General features: G+C 41.6%; 1 protein-coding gene across 8 annotated transcripts in view; it reads right to left on the bottom strand.

Moving 5' to 3' along the window:
• Nucleotides 1-587: 587 nt before the first annotated feature.
• LOC121877482 (patched domain-containing protein 3-like) overlaps nt 588-27,175 on the bottom strand; it is a 118,789-nt gene continuing 92,201 nt past the window's right edge. For all 8 annotated transcript variants that reach the window (XM_042383262.1, XM_042383259.1, XM_042383257.1 and 5 more), the window contains 7 exons: nt 16,490-16,690; nt 14,454-14,585; nt 8,846-8,992; nt 7,156-7,322; nt 5,721-5,933; nt 3,547-3,759; nt 588-3,434 (listed from right to left, as the gene is read on the bottom strand). In XM_042383262.1, the coding sequence (XP_042239196.1) occupies nt 2,268-3,434; nt 3,547-3,759; nt 5,721-5,933; nt 7,156-7,322; nt 8,846-8,992; nt 14,454-14,585; nt 16,490-16,690 (2,240 nt within the window). In that variant the 3' untranslated portion in view covers nt 588-2,267. The remainder of the gene's footprint in view (nt 3,435-3,546; nt 3,760-5,720; nt 5,934-7,155; nt 7,323-8,845; nt 8,993-14,453; nt 14,586-16,489; nt 16,691-27,175) is intronic.

Genomic DNA, 27,175 nt, shown 5'->3' with positions numbered 1-27,175 from the left:
TATCGAGCACATATGTGGACATGTAACAACCAAACATTGGAATTAATGTGTCATGGGGTTGAGATGACGTGTTGCAGTGATTTTTATTTATTAGGGTATCACCCACCATTCAGAAAAAACAGGGCCACAAGATCTGTCTAATATAGTGTATTGTACTTCACTTTCATTTCTTACCCAAAGTATTTTGTTATAATTTCTTTTCACTTTTATTACATTCATCCGATAGCATTTTTACCTCAATATTTAATGGCACTAAAAAACGATATTTTGAAGAGCTCAAATGTTCAAGATCGTAAACAAAACAGTAAGGGGTGTGTACACCTTGGTGTTCTTGTATCACCCCCAAAAATTTTGGGAATTAGAAATTAACATGTTTAAATAAAGTATAACCAGAATAACAAAAACAAAATTGGTTGTGAAAATCACAAGTAGTGAGTAATTAGCATTACAAAACTAATTAAGGTTTGGCTGAAGTTTGAAATCTTATTCTGTCTGGAGGTGGTGATGTATCATTGCAGATCTGAGTGATATCTGTATATTTTAGAAATTTTATATAACTTATTTCTCTGGGTTTTATGATTCAACAATAATGGTCAGATTTTTTATTTTATTAGTGACACTAACACTACATATGAAAAACGTAGAAGAGCTTAATAATACTGAATTTCGTGAGGTTACACTATAGCAAACTTTCACATTTAACAAAAGGTTTTAATGTGTACCCTCGAGAGCTTTACGGGAAACTGTGTCATCAAAAATATTTACTGTTATAAAAGAATAATTTTATCATATTTAGAAGCCACTTTTTGGACTTCCCTTACATGAACTGGGATGAGTCAGCCAGTTCAGTACATTATTAATCTACATACATAAAATTACATTCTGGATGACATCTTCAAGATAAGTGAAATCCTGCCATACTCTCACAATAAATACTACAGAAATGTCAGTTCTGACCATTTACTGCACTGTACATAAATTTAACGAGTCTCGTTCTACTCATAACTTCACTGGATTTCTATCTCCGTACTTTGTACTTTTGTGTCTAACACCATCAACAATGAAAAGCTTGAGCACCACTTATGTCTTTTAGCCAGCTGTTATGAAGGACATGGAAGCACTAGCTGATATTGTGCAGTAGAGTTGTATATGGACACAACAGAAAAACCTTTTTTTTCCTATGTACAATCAAGACAATGTCTCGAGTTTATTATTGCAGAAAAACTTAAAAACTAAAACAAAACATTAATAAAATGGAGTATTATAAAATAATTCATCAAGTACAACTGGTCCAGTTGTTAAAAATATTCACAAGTAAAATTTTTAAAAAGAAACTCACGAAAATATTTTTACAGCACAATAATGTAATCGCCCACACATGTGGTAACTGATACAGTTTACTTTATAATGCGATAAAAAACTTGGGTTGATTTAGAGCCTTGGCCAGCTGTAGCCCACCAGTGCCCCAGCTCCTCTTTGAAGAAAATTTCTTTAAACTACAGAACTTGATAATGGAAATGTGTAAAAGAGCAGATAATCTTCAATGAGGAATGCACAAGAAGCATTTATAGATTGCATTTACATAATAAAACAATTAGTCATCAATACACAAGACTATTCACTGTCAGACACTACATAGAAAAAAAATATTGATCAAACTGGCATACAATTTTCCTTTGCCTTCCAGTCTGATGAACATTTCTTTTTATCCCTAAGACAAAATTTTTTGGCATTTCATTTCATTTTTCCTTCTGTACGGACAACTACCAACACTGAAAAATTCAGTTCATCCTCAAATTTGTTTCCTTCAACCACCAACATTTTTATTTTGAGGTGAAAATTTTACCAAATCAGAATCAGTTTAATAGATCTCGGTAATAAGGCACCATTTATAATGTTTTGTGGAAAATATTGCCTTCAATTTTGATATTTCCTCTGTTAAAATACCCCCGAGTTCCCTTTTTTTTTTTCAGCAACCCTTCATATTAGTCAAAGAAACACATCAATGACAGTTACATCCTCTTAGTAGAACATAAGAACACAAATCTAAGAAGATTGTAAAATGAAAATGGCGCAGGACTGGAGGATACTGGCAGAGTCATAACGTGGGCGGAATGGCACATATCCGCGGGGTAAAACTGTACCCTGGGAGGAGGAAAAAGGGTAGGCTCTGCCCAGTGACTAGCTGTGCTGGGCCTGTCCATTCATACTAAACTATGTACACTGTACACTTGGCCATGGCACATGGTCGCCCGAGCGTAACACTGTTAGTGGAAGTCACGGTGTCGTCCCCTTGGTTCTGAAGATGGACGTGACGTTGTATATCGTGCTATTGACGATTCACTTCGCTGCACGCTCCTTTCACGAGAGCTTGAGTGGCGGGGACGTTCCTGATGAAGTGCACGTGAAGATGAATAATCAGCAGACGAACGGTGGACATGATAACTTCGACGTGGGTCTTCCCACTCGCCATATCTATCTAGACGACGTTCCTGTGCTCGTCGTTCTTCAGCTTCCATGTCGTCACTTATATATCCATTATTACTATATACCTCCAATATTGGGAGTCCAGGACGTCCTGCAGTGCCATTCACAACATCTGGACCACCACGCCGTGTTGTTACTCCCTTGCTCAAGCTCGATTCACTTGACTCTTCACCAGAAGTGCCAAGGCCCAAGTCTTTTTCTAGACTATTACTATCATCTTTGTTGGATGCAAGCATGCCATTAGCACCCGAAGCCAGGAAGGGCCCAGAACGTCCCATAGCTACAGGTCCCACTTGTGAGCCCGCTGCACCATTGTGCACAGCAGTTACACTGTGTGGCCGGGGAATCTTCAGGCTGTTGGGGTCAATGTGATTGGGAGAAATTTCTTGACCATGCACAAAGAATGGATGGCCATGTGCCTTAGATGGTGGTGTAATATCCTTGGGTTTCCTTTTACTAAAAGAACCAGGACCCAGGAGAGAGAGGAGGACTGGTAAAAGAAAGATTCCGTGCATAGCACCAAAAAATATGACAAGGAACACAGTCTTGAAGAAAGTTATGAATATGTAAGATGGAGCAAGAATTAGTGCTGTGATGCCTAATATTGTAGAGAGGCCACCCTGTAATATAGGAAGGCCAAGGGCATACAGACACTCCTCGACACGTTCCTCAGGAGTGTCCACTTTAGCAGCAAGGTATGCATATGATATATGGGCTGAAAAATCAACACTAAAACCGATACACATAATTAGGTTGATCATTGAAATGGAATCCAGATTAACTCCCCACAAAGTCATGTAACCTACAACACCAATTTCAATGGAGATTATGGAGAAAGCTACCCAGAGAGAGCACAGAGGGTTGGGTATAAAGATGAGTGATACCACCATCATCACACCAGCAGCAAGACTGATGGCTTGTATGCTGGTTGTTCTTACTAACACGTACTGCAAAGAAAAGAATAAAATTACCATAAATTTGTAATCAAATAATTACTATCATTGCAATAACCACTTTAATGCAACAGAACTTTACAATAATAAATGCAACTGTACTCACTTGATCAAAATATATGAAGAATGGATTGAACACTGTAACATTATATTTAGAATCTAATGCCACTTGGCGTAATGCTTCCATCATGTCTTTGTCAGCATTAGCATCAAGGATCTTGTGTGTCTGGACGATAAACCTGGACGCTATAATTTTAGTTTCATCCTCGTTGAATCTTACATCCTGGGCAAATGGATTCGCTGGACCTGATAGATACATCTGAGAAAAGAAAGCATAACATTAGGAAGAAGAAGGATAGGGTTAATGTTTTGGTTTTGCTTTTTTAAACAAGTATATACTGTATAAATATTTTAGGACATTACATATACAGGTACAGTAGTAAGGTTTTCGATATCTAATGGAGAACACAGAGTTCAATACAGTAATAGTTTTTTTTTATGGGGATTAGCCCACCCGGGCACAGGTCACCAACCCACATTGGGGCCTGGGGACAAAAAATAAATAAAAAATAAAAAAATAAAAAAAATAAAACAATTTAATACAGAAAAAAAAAAAAAATAAAATAAATGAAACAGATCATGAGTGAGAAACGACATTCAGTACAGTAAACTCTCGAGTACTTGGCATTTGATTACTCGGAATTTCATATAACTCCACATGGATATGGTCTCGGAAGTTATTAGTATAACTTGGGAAATGCCGAGATATATAAAATTATCTGGGAAATCTCGACATATCTGGCCACCTGCATCACCTATAATGGTTGCCCCTCATTTTTTACTTTTATCCTCTTCACCACTGATCGGCTCGTTAGCTGCTTGGGCGATCAGTCACGTCTCTGATTACTTTCCCTTTTCTTTTATCTGTAACGAGGATGGCCGGCTTTAGGGTCACCTAGGCGTGAATTTGTTTGAGGTGTAAACCTTGTCGTCAACACAAACACCACACCCTGAGTTAATGAGTTGCATGACCTACCATGCCTCTGCGTCACCTACCATGCCTCTGCGTCACCTACCATGCCTCTGCGTCACCTACCATGCCTCTGCGTCACCTACCATGCCTCTGCGTCACCTACCATGCCTCTGCGTCACCTACCATCCCCGTGTCACCTACCATGCATCTATATCTCCTACTATGATGCTTTATTCTTCACCTGCAGTGCTGGTAAGCGTTACTTTTTTACATTTAATAATTACATATAGTGTACACATATATGGGTCGATAATTTTTTTTTTTTTTTGTAGGAGGCAGGAAATGCCTCGATAAGTTGGAATTTGGGATAACTCTGCAAGGCCAGAGTCCCACATGTGCCGAGTTATCGAGGGTTTACTGTATGTTGTGTTATCAAAGTAAGAGAAACAACCGAGACCCTGCAATTGTGTGTAAATGAGGCAGAAAGTCAGATGAGCAACCTGGGACTTGGTCACAATTTTTGTTATGCCATATGGCAGCATTACCTCCCTGTTTGATAGGTGCCTATGACCTACTACAGTACAGTATTATATATAAACATTGTGTGTGTGCTTATATGTTACTATGTCATACTCTGTGAGCATGTGTGTGTGTGTGTGTGTGTGCACAGTACAGTATATGATTACTGACAATCTCCAAGTAGGAAAAGATGAGAGATACTACAAGAGCACTTTATATTTTGACCATAACTAGTGAGTAAGTCTTTGATTTTCTCCACTTACAGTATATCATTAAATTATTAATTTTATATTGCTGATGGTAAAATGGTCATAAACATTAGGAATTTATGCCTCTTCAGTGTCATCACTAACTAGTTACTGTCATTATTAAGTCGAATAAAATTTCACATTTACAAACTGGACAACTGAATACTGAAGTGTAGGAAGTTGGGGGGGGGGGGATTATAATCGAATCTAATTTTATGACTATGATGAAAGAAGAGCTCCATTATTATCTGAAGTTGTTTTATGACTTGGAATAACTATGCAACTTGAAATTTTAAGATCCCTAAACCTGATTAACATTTACTACAGTTTATGTATGTATGTAAGTAAGGGTTTAATAAATCTTAATATTCCTTATTTTTCCCTTAAATCAGTACTTCTATTAACAACCAAGGCCATCTTATCTAAGTTATAATATCTGGCAACAGCAAGAAAAACAATTAACTGGCAACAAGCTAAGAATCTACTACGGTAATAGCAAATGTGAATATCAAACACTACTGTAGATACAACTTCATATACCTCTTTCAGATTAGCACAGAAGTCTGCTTCACTTGTGATATTAATTCCCAAGTAATCCTGGTTTCTCTCAAGGAAGCCAAGCCAAGCTCTCAGCCACGACTCGGTGTAGAGAGGACCAGCGACGTAAGACATGTTCTCGAATTTTAAGTGCAGTTCCATCAGGTCTCTTTGGGTCTCAGGATCACTGTAGTTCAAGTCTCCAGTTATTGCAACCTATGAAGAAAAATTTGTTTTAAACATTGTATAGTGTGGATGCAGCATTAAATTATTCTTTTACTTTTATCTTCTTCACCACTGATCGGCTCATTAGCCGCTTGGGCGATTGGTCACGTCTCTGTTATGCAATATTGGCAAATACTGGGCATGCACTGTCTCCTGAATGTACCTGAACCTACTCCAGTGTTTGTCAAGTCTGGTGTTGAAAGAGCTCACACTCAATGCCGTCACAACACTTTCTGGCAGATTGTTCCAAGAGTTCACAACTCTCACTCCGAAAAAGTTTGCCCTCACAGTTTTCTGGACCTGCGGCTTCTTCAACCTTGAGCTGTAACCCCTTGTATATGGATGAAATTATTTTCTATTTACTGAACATGTTGCCTTTCAACCCAAAAGTAACACGTTTAATGTGACGACATATTTCCCACAGTTGTGGTGTGAAGGACAAAAGAAGTTTAATAAAAGACAAAATACACTGTAGTAAAACAGCTCTCAGATGTCCAACATTGTTTATGAAGTAATAGAAGGACTACACAGTATTATCATAAATTCACCATGAAAATTTTATACCCTGCCAGACACACTTTTCAAAAGGGTGAATTAACTGAAGTTTATAAACATCTCAAGAGGGCATTACTCAGTTGGATGTTCATATCAGGAGCTGGTGGATGCCTGCCTCACTAGGGGTCACAGCTCAAAGTTGAAGCTACAAGTTCAGCAAATTTTCAGGGCAAACTCTTTTGGAGTGAGATGGCACCGAGTGTAAGCTCATTCAAGACCAAACTTGACCAACATTGGAGCAGATACAATACATTCAGGAGCCACTTGGGCGATCGGTCACATCTGTTACTTTTCTTTTTCTTTTATCAGTGATGAAGAAAATAAAATTAACAGCCTTTGTACTAAGTTTCCTGAAGTTACCAAAGAAATTAATTGTACAGTATGATTTAACTCTACAAACTTATCATAAAGAAAGACTGACAGAAATATTATTAAAGACAAGGAAGGCCAACAGGTGCTTACCGTAGACATGATTGTAAACACAGACATGATTACAAACACACAAATTTACCAATAACAAACAAAAAAATCCATAAAATGGATTATAATATAACACCAAATATATTTTTGAAGTTCTTATTTAAGTTTACTGTGTACAAACAAATTATATTCCCAAAAGAAATTAAGACAAATTGAGGAGTCAGACAGTTGTACACACCTGCACCCTGTATGGAAATTCCCTGAAGTATTGGTCCTCTCTATCGTAGAAGTCAACAGAGTAGGAGTCATCGCGAGACAATCTACGTCGTTCCAGTCCCTCTTTGACCATGGTGCAACCCCAGCAAGCCACCATCAGGTAGATCAGGAACACCATCACCACCAGGGCTGCCGACAATAAATGTTATTTACATGCTTATTACTACTGTAAAACTAGGCATTAATGAATGTATCGCTGCCAGAGTATCACGCACACACACTTACTTTCACTTACTTTTATCTTCTTCACCAAATGATCGGCTCGTTAGCCGTTTGGGCGATCGGTCACGTCTCTGTTACTCACTGTTGACAAGTACTGGGCATGCACCGGCTCCTGAATGTACCTCAACCTGCTCCAGTGTTGATCAAGTCTGGTCTTGAAAGAGCTCACACTCGGTGCCATCACAACACTTTCTGGTAGATTGTACCAAGAGTTCACAACTCTCACTCCAAAAAAGTTTGCCCTCACAGTTTTTTGGACCTGCGGCTTCTTCAATCTTGAGCTGTGATCCCTTGTGGGGCGAGAGTCTGCCAGCTCCAAGTAAGGACACTCGACTGAGTAGTGCCCCTCGAGATACTTATACACCTCAATTAGATCGCCCCTTGCCCGTCTGTAGTATAAGCTAGGCAAGTTCAGGCGCTCCAATCTCTCAGGGTAGTTGAGGTGCCGAAGTGCAGGCACCAGTCTGGATGCCCTCCTTTGAACATTTTCAACCAACTGACAGTCCCTAGCATATCTCGGGGACCAGATGGGGAAGCACTTCACTCTTGAAGATCGTTACGAGGGACGGACTGTCCAGACTCTAGATATGTGAACGACCTTTTTAGAAGACCCAATAATTTATTTGCCTGATTTACCTTCTTCTCACAATGGCCTAAGAACTTCAGCTCATTGTCAACATACACACCTAGGTCCTTCTCACATTCAGTCTCAAATAGTGCAGTTTCTTCATCCCATTGGTACATTATACTGTGAACAAAAGCTCTAACACTTGTATGTACACATCTTTGTCTTGTTCTGTGACATTACTCAAAGCTCTAGTTGAGTACAGTGTGTGTCTCTTTACTGTGTACATTCAGACCTCTCATCAGACACGACATCTTTATCTGCCCTAAACTTATTTTTTTTCTAAAAGAACAAACGAAGTAAATCATCAATTTGTAATCTTTTTATATTTAACAGCTTTCTTTAAATTATCTTGCTTGTAAATATATGTGCACAATTTCAGTTTCTTTTTTGGGATTGTGTTTAATAAAATTGTCATTTAAAATAGTTCAGTACAGTACAGTACTGTATTGTAATGTACAATCCTGAAAATAATGAAGTTGTGGACTCTTGGAACAATCTGCCAGTGTGTGTTGTGATGGCACCGAGTGTGAGCTCTTTCAAGGCCAGATTTGGCCAACGCTGGAGCGGGTTCGGGTACGTTCGGGAAGCAGTGCATGCCCGGTACTTGCCAACAGTGCGTGACGGAGACGTGACCGATCGCCCAAGCGGCTAACGAGCCGATCAGTGGTGAAGAGGATAAAAGTAAAAGTTATCAGTTATCAAAAACAAATTAAAGTACTGAGTTAACCTGATTAAGCTTAATTAAAAAATATAAATACAGTATCTTCAATACTAGAGGATTAAAGCAGCAGCTGAAGTTCACCTTTAATGGCAGGAATGTTGAGGAGACGTGCAACATAATTCTTGAAGAAGAGCATAAATGCATGGGGTTTGTTGTCTTGTGGGTTCCAAGGATCTGACTTGCTGATGCCGCCAGTGCACCAGTTGCGGTAACAGCAGCTATCATCAACTGAGAAAGGAATACAGTACTGTATAATGAAAAGGACATGTGACACTATACCAAGAGGGAGGGAAGGTCAGAACAGGGAAAAAGTAGGGTGAGGAGGGGTGAGGGAATACACACACTTGCCCAATTGGTAAGCCATCCTCTCAACAAGATTTATCAATACAATGTATTTTACCAGTTCTAAATACCAGATAATCAATGGTGTACTTATGAACCCAGACTTAAACAAACAAAAACAAACTCACAGAAAAAAAAACAAGTGCTCAGGCTTTTCATGCAGAATTTTCAAAGACTTCACAAATTCATGTACTGTAGTAGTGAGGGCAGGCCAAGGAGTGTGGTGCTGTCTAAGATTATGAGGAGAAAGTGTAGCACAGCCACAGACTTGCTGGTGTGAATCACGAGTCGACCCACATGTTGCTGTTACCGTCTGCCACGCGCTCTCTCTCTCTCTGCCCTCCTCCTACTATGGTGTTGCAGCCTACTGAAGCACTGTTCCCTCACTTCTGTATGCTGTTATCTTCCAACAGAAGCAGAATGAAAAACGTGTACTCAAGTCTACTGTATTAGTACAACTCACAAATTCAGTACTGGTACAGCAAACTGATTATCATCTGGTAACTTAATATTTAGGAGGTGCCCAAACTAAACATGAACAGAAATGCAGAACTGTATACTGTATATATAACTAATTAACCAAGACATACAGTTTCATATTCATCTCAAATATTTATGACCACTCTTTGTTGCCTGTCTTCGGGCCAGTGATGCCGTGGGCCTGGATCTATATGAAGTACTCTGTACTGTATTGTACAGTTAAATTATTATTTTCTCCAAAAACCAAATTGTTAAGCTGTATTTCATTTTGTGCGTTGTAAGGTCATATGTGATTGTTCTCAGTTTTTATGAGTATAAATTACTGTATTTTATAATTTCTTGTACAGTCGGGGACAAAAGTTGGCTCCCTGTGGTGTGAAACCGAGTCACGGGAATGAGTCTCCAAACTGACTTACCCTGATTGTTTCAACTCATTTGGGGTCAATGCTGCTTCATTCTGGACGGCAGCAAGCTTTTGACCATGAGTGTACTGTACATTTTAATCAGATGCAAACTTTTTCAGAGTGAGAATTGTGAACTCTTGGAACAATCTGCCAGAGAGTGTTGTGACGGCACCGAGTGTGAGCTCATTCAAGGCCAGACTTGACCAACATTGGAGCAGGTTCTGATATATTTAGAAGCCAGTGCATGCCCAGTACTTGCCAACAGTGCGTAACAGACATAACCGACTGCCCAAGCGGCTAACGAGCTGATCAGTGGCGAAGAGGATAAGAGTAAGAGATACATTTGCATGTTCCCAATTCTTGGGGAAAATATTTTTCTCTATCAATATCCTCTTGTGTAGTTCACATGAATCATTACACTCCTGGTTCACAGATTCATTATGAATGAAGTAAAAAGTCATTGACTAAAGCAGGCTTAGGCAATCCACAGCCCATGCCAGACCATGTGTTTGTGCGGCCCGTGGAGTGATTGAGAAATTCTATTTAATGTGGCCTGAGGTTCGGGTAGATGCAGCCAGTTTATGGCGAGTAAAGCAATATTTGTTAAAAGAATAATCTTCACATACAATTCGTTTCTGTTTCATCACCTAAGAGTACGTAACTACAAAAATGTAACAGTGAAATAAGTACATATACAGTCAACAATATAAACATTTTAAATTGTGTGAGTTTATGGGCCAACTTCGGCACAATCTGTATGGTGGATTAAATGCTATGTGGCAATGGGTCACTTGGGAATTAACTAAGGCTGGATAAGTCCAAGTAGGGTCACAGGCATTGGTCACACAAGGTTTAACTAATTAAGTACTTCCAGAATAACACCATAACACAAAAATTGCACCTCGGAAACCCATAGTTGGCGAGTAATTAGCATTGAAATAATGTAATGAAAATTATCCAAGAATCATTACGACCACTAATTAACCTGCAATCGAATCGAGGATCATAGATTCAGCATCGGCATGCTCAGGAGTACATATACTGACATTTTAAACGAAATCAAATTTTGCCCAAAACCGCCAAAACATTAAGCATTATATCTTGGTAATTTTATGACCAAAATAAACTTTTCTCTTGGAATTGAAATTTAAAAGGTTTAACTAATTAAATACTTCCAGAATAACACCATAACACTAAAATTGCGACTCGGAAACCCATAGTTGACGAGTAATTTCAATTTTTCAAGCATTAAATGCCAAGAAACATTAACCTATTACTAAAAAAATATTATGATGGATTTGTTTTATAAATGGGAAAAAAGATGGATTGTAAACTGAAAATATCGCAAGGACGTGACAATAAACTGCTCCATGCTAATATAATATTCACATTACTTTTGGGTTAGGTAGGATATAAATTTTGGTGGGTTGACCCGCAGAAAAATACCTAAATTGTGTTGTCACCCATAACTGAGGAAAGGTTGCCCATGCCTGGACTAAACTTTTACTTTTTTTTTACTTTTATCCTCTTCGCCACTGATCGGCTTGTTAGCCGCTTGGGCGATTGGTCACGACTCTGTCACGCACTGTTGGAAAATACTGGGCATGCACCGGCTCCTGAATGTACCTGAACCCGCTCCAGTGTTGGTCAAGTCTTGTCTTGAAAGAGCTCACACTCGGTGCCGTCACAACACTCTCTGGTAGATTGTTCCAAGAGTTTACAACCCTCACTCCAAAAAAGTTTGCCCTCACGGTTTTCTGGACTTGCGGCTTCTTCAATCTTGAGCTGTGACCCCTTGTGGGGCGAGCGTCCGCCAGCTCCAAGTAAGAACACTCAACTGAGTAGTGCCCCCTGAGATGCTTATACACCTCAACTAGGTCCCCACCCTTGCCCGTCTGTAGTATAAGCTAGGCAAGTTCAGGCGCTTCAATCTCTCAGGGTAGCTGAGGTGCCGAAGTGCAGGCACCAGTCTGGTGGCCCTCCTTTGAACATTTTCAACCAACTGACAGTCCCTAGCATATCTCGGGGACCAGATGGGGTGACAGTACTCCAGATGGGGAAGCACTTCACTCTGAAGATCGTTACGAGGGACGGACCGTCTAGATATCTGAACGACCTTCTTATAAGACCCAATAATTTATTTGCCTGATTTACCTTCTTCTCACAATGGCCCGAGAACTTCAGCTCATTGTCAACATACACACCTAGGTCCTTCTCGCACACAGTCTCAACTAGTGCAGTTTCTTCATCCCGTTGGGACATATGATACGCCTCCTTACCGTTGGTACGCCCCAGGTGCATCCTCTTACACTTCGTGACATTGAATCTCAGCAGCCATGTCTTCGACCACTCTTGGAGCCCACAGAGGTCCTTCTGCAGCTCTTCACAGTCCGTTTGGTTCTTGATTTCCCTAAATAACTTGGCGTCATCGGCAAACATTTGTATGGAGGAGTGTACAACGTCAGGCATGTCGTTTATGAAACAAACAAACAACAGCAGGCCCAATACACTGCCCTGTGGTACCCCACTTGTTACAGGTACAGATGACGATTTCGTGCCATTAATCACCACACACTGCTTGCGGTCATGTAGAAAGTCTTCTATCCACGCTAGGACATTTCCCCGAATTCCGTACCCTTCCAATTTGATTTTCAGCCTTTCGTGGGGTACACTGTCGAAAGCCTTGGCAAAATCTAGGTAAATATTGTCGATATTACCACCCCGTTCCAGAATATGGGTCCAAATATCCAATACCTTGAGCAATTGTGTTAAGCAAGAGCGCCCCGGCATAAAACCGTGTTGGCAATCTTTTACAAGGTTGTTTCGTAGTAGATGTTCCATCGCGGCATCTCTGATAATACTCTCAAGTACTTTACATATTATGCTGGTCAGGCTCACCGGTCTATAGTTGTTCGTGGAGTGACGATCACCCTTCTTGAAGATAGGACTCACATAAGCCACTTTCCATTCACTGGGGACCATTTGTTCATCCAGGCATTTACAAAACAGGATCTTCAGGGGCTCTGCAAGCTCGTTGCACATCTCACTTAGCACTCTAAATAATGGCAGCATGTTCAGGCAGCTTAAAGATTCATTCCCAGTACAAAACTTATCGACACTACACAAACAAGAAGTACCGTAATCAACCAATCCGGAAACATACAGCATACAGTACTGTAGGATGAAGAAGATAACTAATATATTTTGACTGAACACTGTGACCTGTGACCACACGATCAACGCCTTGAGATGGCTGTGGTTCCCCTTACCAAGAGACCTCAACCATATCAGTGTGACAAGATTCTTCTTTGCAGTTTCACATCCACGCACACATACTGTATCTGTACTGTATTGGTTATTTCTGGACAAGAAGTTTCAGATCAAGAGTATGTTTGGTGCCAAACAGTTTGGCACACAAACACCCAAATTTTAGTACATGCCTAGTTAATGGATGGTCCAGCCTTTAGTGTACCCGGGGGTGGTCCAGGCTTTGCTTTACCACTGTGGTACAGTTCCTCTCCTCAATTTAATTCACCACAAAAGTTGACCACATAAATTAATGTTCATCAGAGCCACTACAATGACATGAATACGGATACATATAACTACAATTAGTAATAAGCCGAGAGAATTGGTGGTCACTTATATGTAATAAAACACAGCAGCTATGTACAACACCAACCGGCTATTTCATCATTACTAATGATGTTAGAGGATGAACGTAAGGTGCCTAAATGTTGTAAAAAAATCTGTAAATTGTTATACAGAAGGATGTTTACATCAACACAACACTAACTAACAAGTGGTAACAAACGAGCCGCCCCCTAAACAATAACCCAAATGTTAATTCTATTTATTCTGTTTGCATTTGAGTCAGAAGGAAGGAAATCCGTGTCAGAAAAGTTTCAATAACTTCCAGGTTGTACTAATTAGGAGTTAAAATTACTGTTAAAACTACAACAAAACACACCATTACAGCAGTACAGTATTTCTTATCCAAAGATGTAAGTAAACAAGAATCAGGTGCTCGCACCATAAAGTATCGGTGCAGGGTGAGATTGACGAGTTCCGAAACGATACGTATACACTGTGATATGTCGTGAAGGTTGGCGAGTGTATCCTCATAACCCCCCCTCCACTAGGTGTTGCCATATGGCTGACATTCAAGGCTGCCAACATACAGCTGGAACAACTCGCCTTTCCCAATACCTATCGTCACTGGTCTCAAATTGTTCACAATACAGTATGCACCAATACTTTTTGTTGCGAGTGTACATATAAATGAGCCTGAGCATTACATAAAGAGCCTGCAGAGCCTGTAGACTGTAGCGCTGACCTGTTTCAGACTGGTTTAACTATGTGGTAAAGTGAACATTAGAAAAAGACAGACTCTGACAATGACTTTTTCAAGACTTTGCTCTAATAGTAAAGTGAACATGATACGCAGTACCTGAGGCACTTACCTGCTTCTGACTTTGGCTTAACTTTGCGGCAGGTGAAGCCGTGTCTCTGGCCATGTTCCATGTGGCCAGCCAGGGCCATGCAACCCCCGAAGAAGGTGATGTGCCAGATGTAAGTTACCAACACAGCCGTCCCTGCAACAAACAGGTCATCACACACTGAACAAAGAACTACCAACACACCTTTGTCATCAAATATTTTTACTGTTTCGTCTCATTCTTTACCTGCAGTGTCTATCTGCTGTACATACTGAATCTACTGTAAACATGTTTGAAAGATTTACAGAAAAAATGCTTATCCATCTTAGAAACTATATATACATATTAACTATGAAGTTCGTAATTTTCTGTCACTCAAGTATTACTGTACAGTATATAGAAGAGTAGAATTCTGTCAATTGCTAAGTAATCTCATTATTTTTACTGAATTAATATCTATCTACTTATTAATTAATAATGAAACTAAAGCTAATAAGAACTACTTTATCTGTAAAAGTAGAGATCTGGAAATTGTTAATTAATCACATTGCTCAAGGCCGGATTTACCTACTTGTGGGCTCCAAGCCAAACTCATCAGTGGGCCCCCAAAATTTCAATAATCAACACACACACACATACCGTATATGTATATATATATATATATATATATATATATATATATATATATATATATATATATATATATATATATATATATATATATATATATATATATATATATATATATATATATATATATATGTATATATATATATTTATTATTTTTTATTTATTTTACTGTAATTATTTTGCAATGGCCAAATGTCATCAAATATTACATAATATCATAATATTATAATGTAAGAAATAAGAATTTCAACACAATGTGACACATCATTACTTTTAATCAAATTAGTTCTATATCATGTACATCTTATATATGGGAATAATGAAAGAAATACAATTAACTTGAAGCATAATCAATTTTGCCAGCACATGAAGTACAGCAAACTGTGTGAATTTCAAAATAAATTCTTCCTACTTTTTTCATGGAAAATTTGTCAATGATATTGTTTGTGTCAAGGGATTGTAGGAGGCCAGATTCAATGCATAATAATGAAAGTGAGTTTAATCTGGTTTGTCCCATGATAGACCTCAGGTGATTTTTCACCCTAGATAGAGTAGAGAAAGACCTCTCTCCTTCACAATTTGTAATGGGGATGGTAAGGAAAATTCTTACCAAGATACTAATGTTTGGAAAGGCAGTTGTCAAAATACCATCTTTGGACCTCAGCAAAGTGGAGATGTTTGTCACTGACCTGTCAGAGTCAGAAGACAAAATGTCTTTAAATTGCAAAAACTCATCTAGAACACATGCTTCCAGGTCACTGGAATAGGTATTGACAACCAATTCCAGTTGGGCTTTAAGATCATCATATTGCCTACTGTCATACTCCGAAAATGACAAAAATTGTAAGTCATTTGAATAAGTAATAATGCAGATATAAAATTTTGGTTAACAGATCCTTCGTCAGCATGTTCAGGAGTACCTATACTGGGGTTTTGAACAAAGTCGATGCTATTACTGTTAAACCATTGTACAGTACAGTACTATACTCGAGAGACAAGGCTGAGAAACTGCAGATGTTGTTAATGATTCACTGTGAAATTTTGTTTGCATTTTCCCAGGATAATCTATTCACCCCGTTAGTTGTTTGAATATGTTATCAGCAACACACACTACTACTGGCATTTGTCAGAATCCACAAAGTCGTGTAGGAAGTGAAGCTAAAAAGATATATCGGATTGATTGATTTAAGTTAAACACAATAATCACCAGTACAGTATACACTTTACATCCAAATACTGTATAATACTGTAACATGATAATGTACTGAGCATTGGTCCTTTTTATAAAGAAAGGAGAAAAACCTTTTGAACTGAACTAAAGGAAAAACGTACAAACTGCCAATGAGTTACTACCGTGACATTATCCATGATACACTGTATAAGTAAACTGTTTTGGCTCCAGTCTTACGATCGAGCGAGAAACACCTTACCTGTGTAGAGGCAGAAGATCTGTACACAGGGGAAGGGTGTGATGGCACCGATGAAGAATGAAATCATGTCTGTGAGTGAGGTGATGGTGATACTGACGGCGGCGTCGGCGAAGGTCTGCGACATCCTCTCCGACACACTGTCCTGCAGCCGCGTGCGTCTCCAGGCAGCCAACATCACGAAGGTGTCGTCCATACCTATACCTGCAATAACAAGATTTAGACGTTAACTTTCATGTCAGACAATAACAGGATTTACATGTTAAGATTCCATTTACACAATAATAAAAACAAGATTTATACATGAATAAAAACAGGATTTGTACATTAATAAAACATGATTAACACGCTAAACTTCCAGAGAGAGAAAGAACACAATTTGCACAGCATAAGTTACCATTATGCAATAAATAACGTAGAAATGTATCCGGTACAATAAAAGCGAGTTGTATTTCGGTAAAAACTTCATTTAAAACTCAAGTGCAATCCTGTTGCCAGTGACTTGTCTCCCTGGCAACGTGTTCAGTTGTGATTATGAATGACTTTAATCATTTATTATAACCAAAACTATCATCCTGAGACAGTTAAAGGTAAGGTTTTTGTTTCAGCAATACTAGACACATTGGAAAATTTGACGGTATAGATACGTGAGGCTGTTAAAATAATTTCAGTGATAATTATATTACATAATGTATGGCGGGGCACTGAACATCGCTTTGGTGTGTCTGGACAACCGTAAGAGCACATAATGATCGTGTACAACTTGATAATATAACTTTTTTTAATGTCCTGCTTTTTATTGTAGCTGTGAGGGTTACTTCTGTAGTGACACCAACCCATCGACAACTGCCATCATGTTTTGTATATAACAACAGGTACATTACTATTAAAATAATGCATTATACAGTATTATAAATGCTGAAGTTCCGATACTTGCTATCCTCAACACGAAGGTGAACTTGTACATATGAGAAGACGTTGCACAATATTTACAGTCATTGCATAATATGTGTGAAGTCAGCGTCAAAACTGGTTCATGATATTTGATAACTCAGATGAGCGAACAGTTATATTAAACATTTACTTTCAATACAAGAACACCAGATATAATGCGGGACTTGACATCTTAGCGGAGGTGCACTAGGCTCGACACCCACCAACTTTCTAACTTTTGACAAATACAATAGACAAACGTTCCTCTATAATAACTATAAGAAGTAAACGTTTCTCCAAACTTAGTGCGGGTAAGACTAACCTGCCTGGGTGTATATGTTGAAAACGAACTGAAGTTCTCTGCCCATTGTGAGAAGGTGAATCAAGTAACTAAACTAGGTCTTATAGGGCGAGGTGCTTCCCCGTCTAGATTACCGTCATCCCGTCTGGTCCCCGAGATATACTAGATACTGTCGGTTAGTTGAAAATGTTGAGAGGCGAGCCATCAGACTACGGCACCTCAGAGATTATATCGCCTAACTTGTACTATAAACGGGCAAGGGGTGACGTAATTGAAGTCTATAAAAATCTCAGAGGGTACTACTGAGTCGAGTGTCATACCTGGAGCTGGCGGACGCTCGTCCCACAATGGAATCACAAACTCAAATTTTATGAAGCCACAAGTACAGAAAATTGTGAAAGCAAACTTTTTCGTTGTGAGAATTGTAAGCTCTTGGAACAATCTGCCACCGAGGGTGAGCTCCTTCAAGACTAGACTTGACCAACACTGGAGCAGGTAGGTTCATTCAGAACTAACAGTACATGCCCAGTACTTGCCAGCACTGTGTAACATGGTAACAGACGTGGCCAACCGCCCGGCTAACGAGCTGATCAGTGGCAAAGAGGATAAAAAATATATATATACTGTATATCATTGCCAAAGTATGCATCCATTACTGGTTTAAGGGACTTATTCACTCGTAAATTAACCATATAAAAGACTACTCGCAGCAGCACAATACTGTAATCACCGACACCATTAAACGACTGTAATGGAAGTAAAGTGGCGTGAGGAAGGAAAGTCAGACCCCCGCCAACTGTCTCTGTCGACGGTATAAGGTGGAATTACTACTTGTGAACGAGCGTGTTCTTGTTCCGCGTGTTGCTGGTGTAAGCGGAGAAGCTGTGCTGGAGTCCTTCCAACACTTTCACTTTCTAGCAGTAGGCAGGTAGGCCCGCCCACGTCCACCACAACTTCTTTCGTCCCTCCCTTGCCAACTGGCTTTTGCAACTTCCATCACAATCAGTGGTCGTCCTATATACACCCACACTCTTGAGAAACTATCCAACATCCACTCTTATCCAACACATCCACGCCTTTGAAAAATTATCCAACATAATCACACTCTTGGAAGATTACCTAACACATCCACACTATCGAGACATTACCTAACACATCCACACTATCGAGACATTACCTAACACATCCACACTATCGAGACATTACCTAACACATCCACACTATCGAGACATTACCTAACACATCCACACTATCCCGAGGACATTACCTAATAACATCCACACTATCGGACATTACCTAACACATCCACACTATCGGACATTACCTAACACATCCACACACTATATCGAGACATTACCTAACACCCATCACACACTATCGAGACATTACCTAACTTACATCCACACTATCGAGACATTGCCTAACACACATCCACACTATCCAGACATTACCTAACATCCACACTATCGAGACATTACACAACACGTACTATCGAGACATTTACCTAACACATCCCACTATCCATTACCTAACACATCCACACTATCGAGACATTACCTAACTTACATCCACACTATCAGACATTACCTAACACATCCACACTATCCAGAGACATTACCTAACACATCCACACTATCGAGACATTACCTAACACATCCACACTATCGAGACATTACCTAACACATCCACACTATCGAGACATTACCTAACACATCCACACTATCGAGACATTACCTAACACATCCACACTATCGAGACATTACCTAACACATCCACACTATCGAGACATTACCTAACACATCCACACACTGTCGAGAGATGAGCTGGATGACTCTCAACACCGTAGAGTAAGAGTCAATGAACCATGTTATTTGTGCACAAGATCCCCCATGACTCGGTCGGTGACTCGGTCGGTGACTCTCCCTTTGTCTGAACACGGAAAAAATCGCCAATTGTCTTAAATGCTGAAGATTTCAAGCTGTTGTGTTAGATATTTTTGGTTGTAATGCTTTTCTTGTTAAATAGTGAATCTTAAAAGTGGTTTGTATACCATAAAGTGATTAAATAAATAGATAATTAACACGATAGGATAAAGACTGACATACATCCACACATACAGTACATTCACACTACACATTCTTTTCCTTTCTCTTTCTCATTACGAATGTACACACACACACACACACTTTCTCTCTTTACGAACAAACACCCACCCTGCCACCCTCACCTCTTCTCGCACGCACCCACCCTCACCTCTTCTCGCACCCACCCACCCTGCCACCCTCACCTCTTCTCGCACGCACCCACCCTGCCACCCTCCACCTCTTCTCGCACGCACCCACCCCTGCCACCCTCATCTCTTCTCGCACCCACCCACCCTGCCACCCTCACCTCACAGTATTGCCCTCCATTCTTACATCCTAGCTACAAAGTTAGGTTAGGAAGAGATCTGCACATAGGTTTTAAAAAAGATCGTACGGTAAGGACGTAAGGTCAGGTCAGGTCGTAAGGTCAGGTCGTAAGGCAAAATCGCCGCCGCCGCTACCACGGGGAAGAGCTTGCTCCTCCTACAGTTTACCTGCACAGGAAACCTTATCTACTTAACCTGATCCGGAGAAGTGGTGAGACGAGGGTCGCCACGCTGTCTGCGCTAAACTCTTTTTTCTTGTTCCGCCCCCACTAACTTTCTCTCTTAAATGATAGAGACAATACTACTCTGATCGTTTCCTTACCCTTTCTTTACCTTCCGTTTTCTTTACATTTCCTTCCCTTTACCTTCCTTCTCTTTTCCAGCCCATTCCCTTTCTTGCACTTTTCTTTATTTTCCCTTTCTTGCCCTTTTCTTTATTTTCCCTTTCTCCCCTTCTCTGTTCCATCCCATTCCTTCCCTCCCCAACCCTAGCGTCCTCGGCAGAATAGATTGAGTGAGATTATGCGTGTGGTTCACCTGGCGTCCCAAGGGTTGTGTGACGCTCTATTCACCTAAGGAGTTTTATATCGAAAAATTATATAACGTATAATAACAGATAAAACCTTGAGTTATTATATTTAAAACTATAATTAAAAAAAGTATAAAAGATGTCATTTTTTAAGTAGAAAAGCTAGGAGGGGGGAGGAGGGGATGGGTTGTGGGTGGGTGGGAGAGGGGGTGGGGGGTGGGAGGGGGTGTGAGGGGTGTGGGAGGTGGAGTGAGAGGGGTGGGGGTGGGAGAAGAGGTGGGAGTGAGGGGAGTGGGAGAGGTAGGGGTGGGGAGTGGGACTTATTCAACGAAAAAGCTACAGCCGAACTTGAGGTCAAGGGCAAGACAATCCTGCAGAAAATTAAACTCCGCCTGGTGACATCATTTATCACACCGATATTAACTTACCCAGCAGTACCTCTTCATGCAATGAGCACCACTCAAATATTAAAATTACAGGTGGTCCAAAATGAAGCCCTAAGATTCGTCACAGGTGAAAGATACCCCTTCACCAGAACCACAGCCGAGATACATAGAGACCTGAGAATGAAACCCATCAACCAGCAGCTGCACACCCTGGCCAGCAGAATCTGGCAAAAGATAGAACGATCAGAGCAAGAACTCCTTCAAAGACTCCCACCAGATAACGACAACAACCATACATGGTTCCCAAAAAGCTACGAAATCTCAAAAGGTCCATTACCACCCCGATCTACACGGCCAGGCAATAGACAACCTCTCTAGACCAGCATCCGCCAGTAGGGTCGGCGGAATATGAAATAAGGCCCTTAAAACACCCATATATGGGACAGGGTAGGCTGTCTAGTGCCTGTACCGGCAGACAATAACTAACCCATGACACAACCCTAACACACTATTAGCTTAGCTAGGCGGTCAGCCCGCCCTCTCTTACCTCCTCCTGAATTTCTTTAATTTCCGAACTATAACTTCCTTCCCCCACCTCTAATCTTCCTGCATTCCTTCTTTCCCTACAAAAAAAAAGGTAGGGATGGAGGGAGGGAGTGGAAGATGGATGAGAGGAAGGGGGTGGGGGGTGGCCAGCCTCTTCAATAAACTGCAAAAAAGATTCATCCTCTGGAATTTAACCGTGTACTCTGAGAACCAAGGCCAGGCTGCTACGGTAGGAACCATCGTCCCCTGAAGAGCTGTCTGTCTCCTGTCGTCTCCCCTGACTATAGAACACTCCACCAACATGTATTTAATATTGAAGGCGAACCAGGCAGTCTGTTCCTACTGGTCTAAACCCATAGTTGTTGTAGCTAGTGTGTAGGAGTTATATATATATATATATATATATATATATATATATATATATATATATATATATATATATATATATATATATATATATATATATATATTGGGATTTTGAAACAAACACTGTAAACTTATATGACAATTTTACTGTATAAATCTATCAATATATCCATCCAACTGAATAAAAAGGACCCCGCAGACAACTCTCTCCTGACCCCCCCACTCCTGTTCACACTGGTTATATCTAGTGTGGTCAGGGTTCATTTCTCTAGTTCCTGTACTAAAAACAGGACCCAGGGGGATAGCTCTTACAGCCAACAACTGTCAGGTGTAAGATGGTCTGTCTGTGGCTGTGTATCTTTAATCTAAAAATATCACACGAATGTGTATGAAGGTTCAGATAATTGTCGTATCTGAGGTAACTCGACCCAGAGAGAGAGAGAGAGAGAGAGAGAGAGAGAGAGGGAGCCGCTGCAGTACCTGGTGTGGAAGGTATTCGTATAGCCAACAGGTAAGGCGGGAACTAAACTCTCCCTTGGGCAGTACTGGTCACCACTACCATCGCCAGGTAGGTAAGGGGGTTTGCACCTGGCTAATATAGGTAAGGTAACACCTCACCAGGTAGACGAGTATTGCTGGCTCTCTCTCTCTCTCTCTCTCTCTCTGGTGCACCGAGTCAGTTTGAGTGTTCGTATGAGTCACACACAAGACAATGATATACCCAGACATTCCGTATAATAATAATAATATTTTAAATGTCAGTTTTAATCTCTCACATTACGTCAGTCTTTTATTTTTCATGTTTTTATTATCGAGAAGGGGGTGGTAGAGGAGGGGGGTGGTAGAGGAGGGGGAGGAGGATGGAAGGGGAGGGGGGGATAGGAGGAGGAGGAGGAGGATAATGGAAGAGGAGGAGAATGGAAGAGGAGGAGGAGGATGTAGGAGGAAGGCGTCAGAGGTGGAGCCCGTTAAGACTACCATGTCAACACACCCCAAGGCTCCTCGCCCAGGTAGACAATATTGACCACCTGCAGTTGAGCCCCCATTACTTATTTCACCTCCAGATTAACACCAACCTAACCTACCTCCATGTTCCACTGCACTGGTCCTTCCATTTCAAGGCTTCCCTACTCCCTCCCTCAAGGATCAGCTACCTCTCTCAAGGCTATCCTACCTCCCTCCCTCAATCAAGACCCTCCTCCCTCCCTCCTCCCAATCAATCAAGGCTCTCCTACCTCCCACTCTCCCTCGATCAAGGCTCTCCTACCTCCCTCTCTCCCTCGATCAAGGCTCTCCTACCTCCCTCTCTCCCTCGATCAAGGCTCTCCTACCTCCCTCTCTCCCTCGATCAAGGCTCTCCTACCTCAGTCTCCCTCGATCAGGCTCTCCTACCTCCCACTCTCTCCCTCGATCAAGGGCTCTCCTACCTCCCTCTCTCCCTCGATCAAGGCTCTCCTACCTCCTCTCTCCCTCGATCAAGGCTCTCCTACCTCCCACTCTCTCCCTCGATCAAGGCTCTCCCTCTCTCCCTCGATCAAGGCTCTCCTACCTCCCTCTCTCTCCCTCGATCAAGGCTCTCCCTGCCTCCCTCTCTCCCTCGATCAAGGCTCTCCCTCTCTCCCTCGATCCAGGCTCTCCACCTACCTCCCTCCACCACCCCTCCTCCCTCTCCCTCAAGGGTAGCGATACAGACAAATAAACAAACAAACAAACAAACAAACAAACAAACAAGGGGCTATAATTACGGTGATTTAAGTAAGCGTGAAATTATGAATATTATAGACGCAGCCCCCAACCTCCGGGTCATCACTCTCGGCTGGTGATGACGTGGTGAGCAGTTGATGACGTGGTGATGATGTGGAGACGAGGAGGAGACGTTGTGACGAGGTGGAGACGTTGTGACGCGGTGGTGAGGTAATGGCGTAGTGATGATGTAGTGATGATGTGATGGCGTGTTAGTGACTGTGTTAGACATACCACACAGCACCCACACACATCCGGCTCTCTAGTGAAGACCTCCCTCAGTAGAAAGTATATCACACAGGTAATTACAGTACAAGGAACACCTCCTCCCTCGCTCACGTAAAACATACATTAGTTAGGTCGAGAAAGGCGGAGTTTGGTCTACCTATTGACAAAATTATTAATAACAATTTTATATTATTATAAGTAGTTGTAGTTTATCACCATTATTATCGCCATCATTATACTGCAGTAAGTATCAGTAGTAGTACCGATAGTCCCGTCACTACCGTACACACCACCGTACACACACCCACAGCTGCAGTGAACTAGTAAGGCTGTGTCACTGTGGGCAGGGCTGTGACAGTGATCGGTCGGTCGCCTTCACCACACAGCGAGGAAAGATAGGGTCACCATTATCACCACCACCAATATTACCACTTATGTCATGGTCACCACTATCACGTCACCATCTTCATCACTGTCACGTCACCATCCTGTCACCATCATCACCACCACTCATATCACCATCACCACCCACTCATTCACCACCACCAATGTCACGTCTCCACCATCACCACCACTGCCATGCCCCCATCACCGTCACTCATCACCACGACTGTCACGTCACCACCACTGTCACGTCACAACTGGATGCTACTGGAGGTGAAGTTCACAGCTTTCCCGCCCGCAGCATCACAGACTGTGTGAGAACCCGGAGATAAAGTCACCTTTCTCCTGTAGCGGTTCATGACGACGAGCTGGCCGCCCAACCTAACCTAACCATCCTACGCAACATTGCTTCCAGTCGCGGGGGGTTCATGATACAGGTGGGGGGACTTTAGTGAAGGGTTGTAGAAAGACATAGGTTGGGGAGGGTGAGGGAGGAGAGGTGACGAGTGTAAGCTATGATGAGAGAGAGGGGGGGTAGGGAGGTGATGAGGGGGGCACGTCTGTTGGGGGGTGGGGGTACGAGGGTAGGAGGAGGGTGAGTGGGAGAGGGGAGTGGTGGGGGAGGGGTGAGTGGGGGAGGGTGAGTGGGGGAAGGGGTTAAGGCCACACATTCTCACAGCGAAAACAGTTAATTGATAATATGCAAATTAGGAAAACAAGAGTAACAACGTAGTGACTACTCGCCCTTGGGCACCAACCCCCTGGATGGTGCCAGTGTGAGATGGTGAGGGAGGAGGATGACTGGTCAAAAGAGGAATGATGAAAGATGCGAAACAAACAAACAAACACATACACACACACACACAATGAATTAGACACCCAGTATGTGTATATGTGTGCGCGTGCAGTATAAGTAGTGTGTGTGTGTGTGTGTGTGTGTGTGTGTGCTTGTACTGGTAAACAGATGTGGTGTGTAGATGTACCAGGCGCTGGGTGTCACCAGGATAGGTAAAGTACAAGTGATTCCTTCCTGTACGGCGTCGCCTGGCCCACCAAAGTGTAGCTGGCCTCGTGAACGCCTCCACTCAACACACTACACCTATAAAACTTCCCTCTACACCCACGACGTTACACCCAGCACAAAACTCACCTACAAAGAAAAAAAAAGTTACCTTCAAAATTACTTAAACTTAATAGCTACTTATACACTACGTACTTATAAACTATTTACGTAAACACACAGATGGTGATACTTCAGGGTTACACGGTGTGCATGGGTCCCTCGTTAAACCTCACCCAAAATGTGAATTGGCGACCTTCCCATTCACGGTCAGCCTCCCCCCCTTCTACAACCTATCCCAAGGTTGACCCCCTCTCCTCCCCCTCTCTTGGGTTGGGATATTAAGAGCCTATTGCCATTCTTAGCTATCACCCCTTCCCCTCTCCCCCACCCTCCCTCTCTTCCCCTTCCACTATCCCCCGTTACCATCCCTCAGTTCCTTCACTTCCTCTTCTGTTCTCTTCTCCCCACCCCTCCCCACCCCTCCATGCCATTCAACTCATTCATTCCAGCAGACGGTGGGGGGAGGAGGGGCGGGGGGGGGGAGGGAGGGAGGGGGTGGAGCGTACACAGATTCCGTCTCACCTTCACCCCACCCATCATAAGACCTATATAATAAATAAAAATACCATTTACCTCAAGCGAAGAAAAGAATAAAAATAATAATAATAATAATAATAATAATAATAAACAATAATAAATATATAACTAATTGGCATCTACAGCCGAAAAACATAAGAGTTGCCACGTCGTGATATTATTTTTTAGGGGGCAATAAATAGGGTCACCTGGCTGGAGGTCTTCAATTACCCGAGGCCGACTTTCACGTCTGGGGGTAAATACAGTGTTATCCCACACGCCGTGACGACAGAGTGCGAGGTCGTAGAGAACACTTAGAAGAGGTAGAGAAAATAGTACACTTTAAGTAGTTAAGTACAAGTAGAAAAGTGTGTGTGTGTGTGTGTCATGACAGACAGACAGACAGACAGGTGTTAAACGTGACAAAAAAAACTTTGTATGAACAACTCCTGACGCAGCCACTACAGGTGTTTACTTAAAGGTGGTCTGTAGATGACCAGGGTGGACAGCCAGACAGACGGACAAACACAGACAAGCCTTGACCGCCATCATCCTTGACTCAAAAACCTGGATGGAGAAAGTGTGTGTGTGTGTGAGTGAGTGAGTGAGTGAGTGAGTGTGTAATAATAATAAATAATAATAATAAACGGTTTATTAATAGAGTTGCAGCCGGTGGCTGAAAATATACAGACTTGCATTTGATTTAGACAATGATATAATATGCGTTGAATACATTTACAGGGCTGTACAGTACATAAATCTGGAGTTGTGTATTATTTCAACAATAGATGGGATGGTGCTGTTCTTATATCTATCGGTGTGGGCTCTTATGGGCTGAATTTTGTTGCAGTGGCGGACTGCGCGAGGTGGGTGAGGGACTGCAGGTGGCAGGAGGTGGCGATGACGAGGGTGGTGCAATAGTTGTGTGTGTGTGTGTGTGTGTGTGTGTGTGTGTGTGAAGTAAATAATAATAAGTAAAAAATAAACAACAAAAAACTGTACCTGCCCTAGTACCTGTATCCGCCCCTAGTCCCTGTAAGCTATACCTGTACTAGTTTCGTAATTAGCAAAATGAATGAATCTCTCCCAGGTACTGTACGTGTAAGGCTTACCTTATATGCCATACCCCCTTCCTTCCCTCCATCCCCCTCTCTCTCCTCACCGCTTCATTATGCCTGGCCTCCTGTGTTGGGAATGAGCGTAGCATGTTAATGTCGAGTTTGT

This window comes from Homarus americanus, unplaced genomic scaffold, assembly GCF_018991925.1.
Source record: "Homarus americanus isolate GMGI-L3 unplaced genomic scaffold, GMGI_Hamer_2.0 scaffold367, whole genome shotgun sequence".
Classification (NCBI taxonomy): domain Eukaryota; kingdom Metazoa; phylum Arthropoda; class Malacostraca; order Decapoda; family Nephropidae; genus Homarus; species Homarus americanus.
The sequence above is the reverse complement of the archived record's forward strand: the minus strand, read 5'-3'. Positions and strand labels throughout refer to the sequence as shown.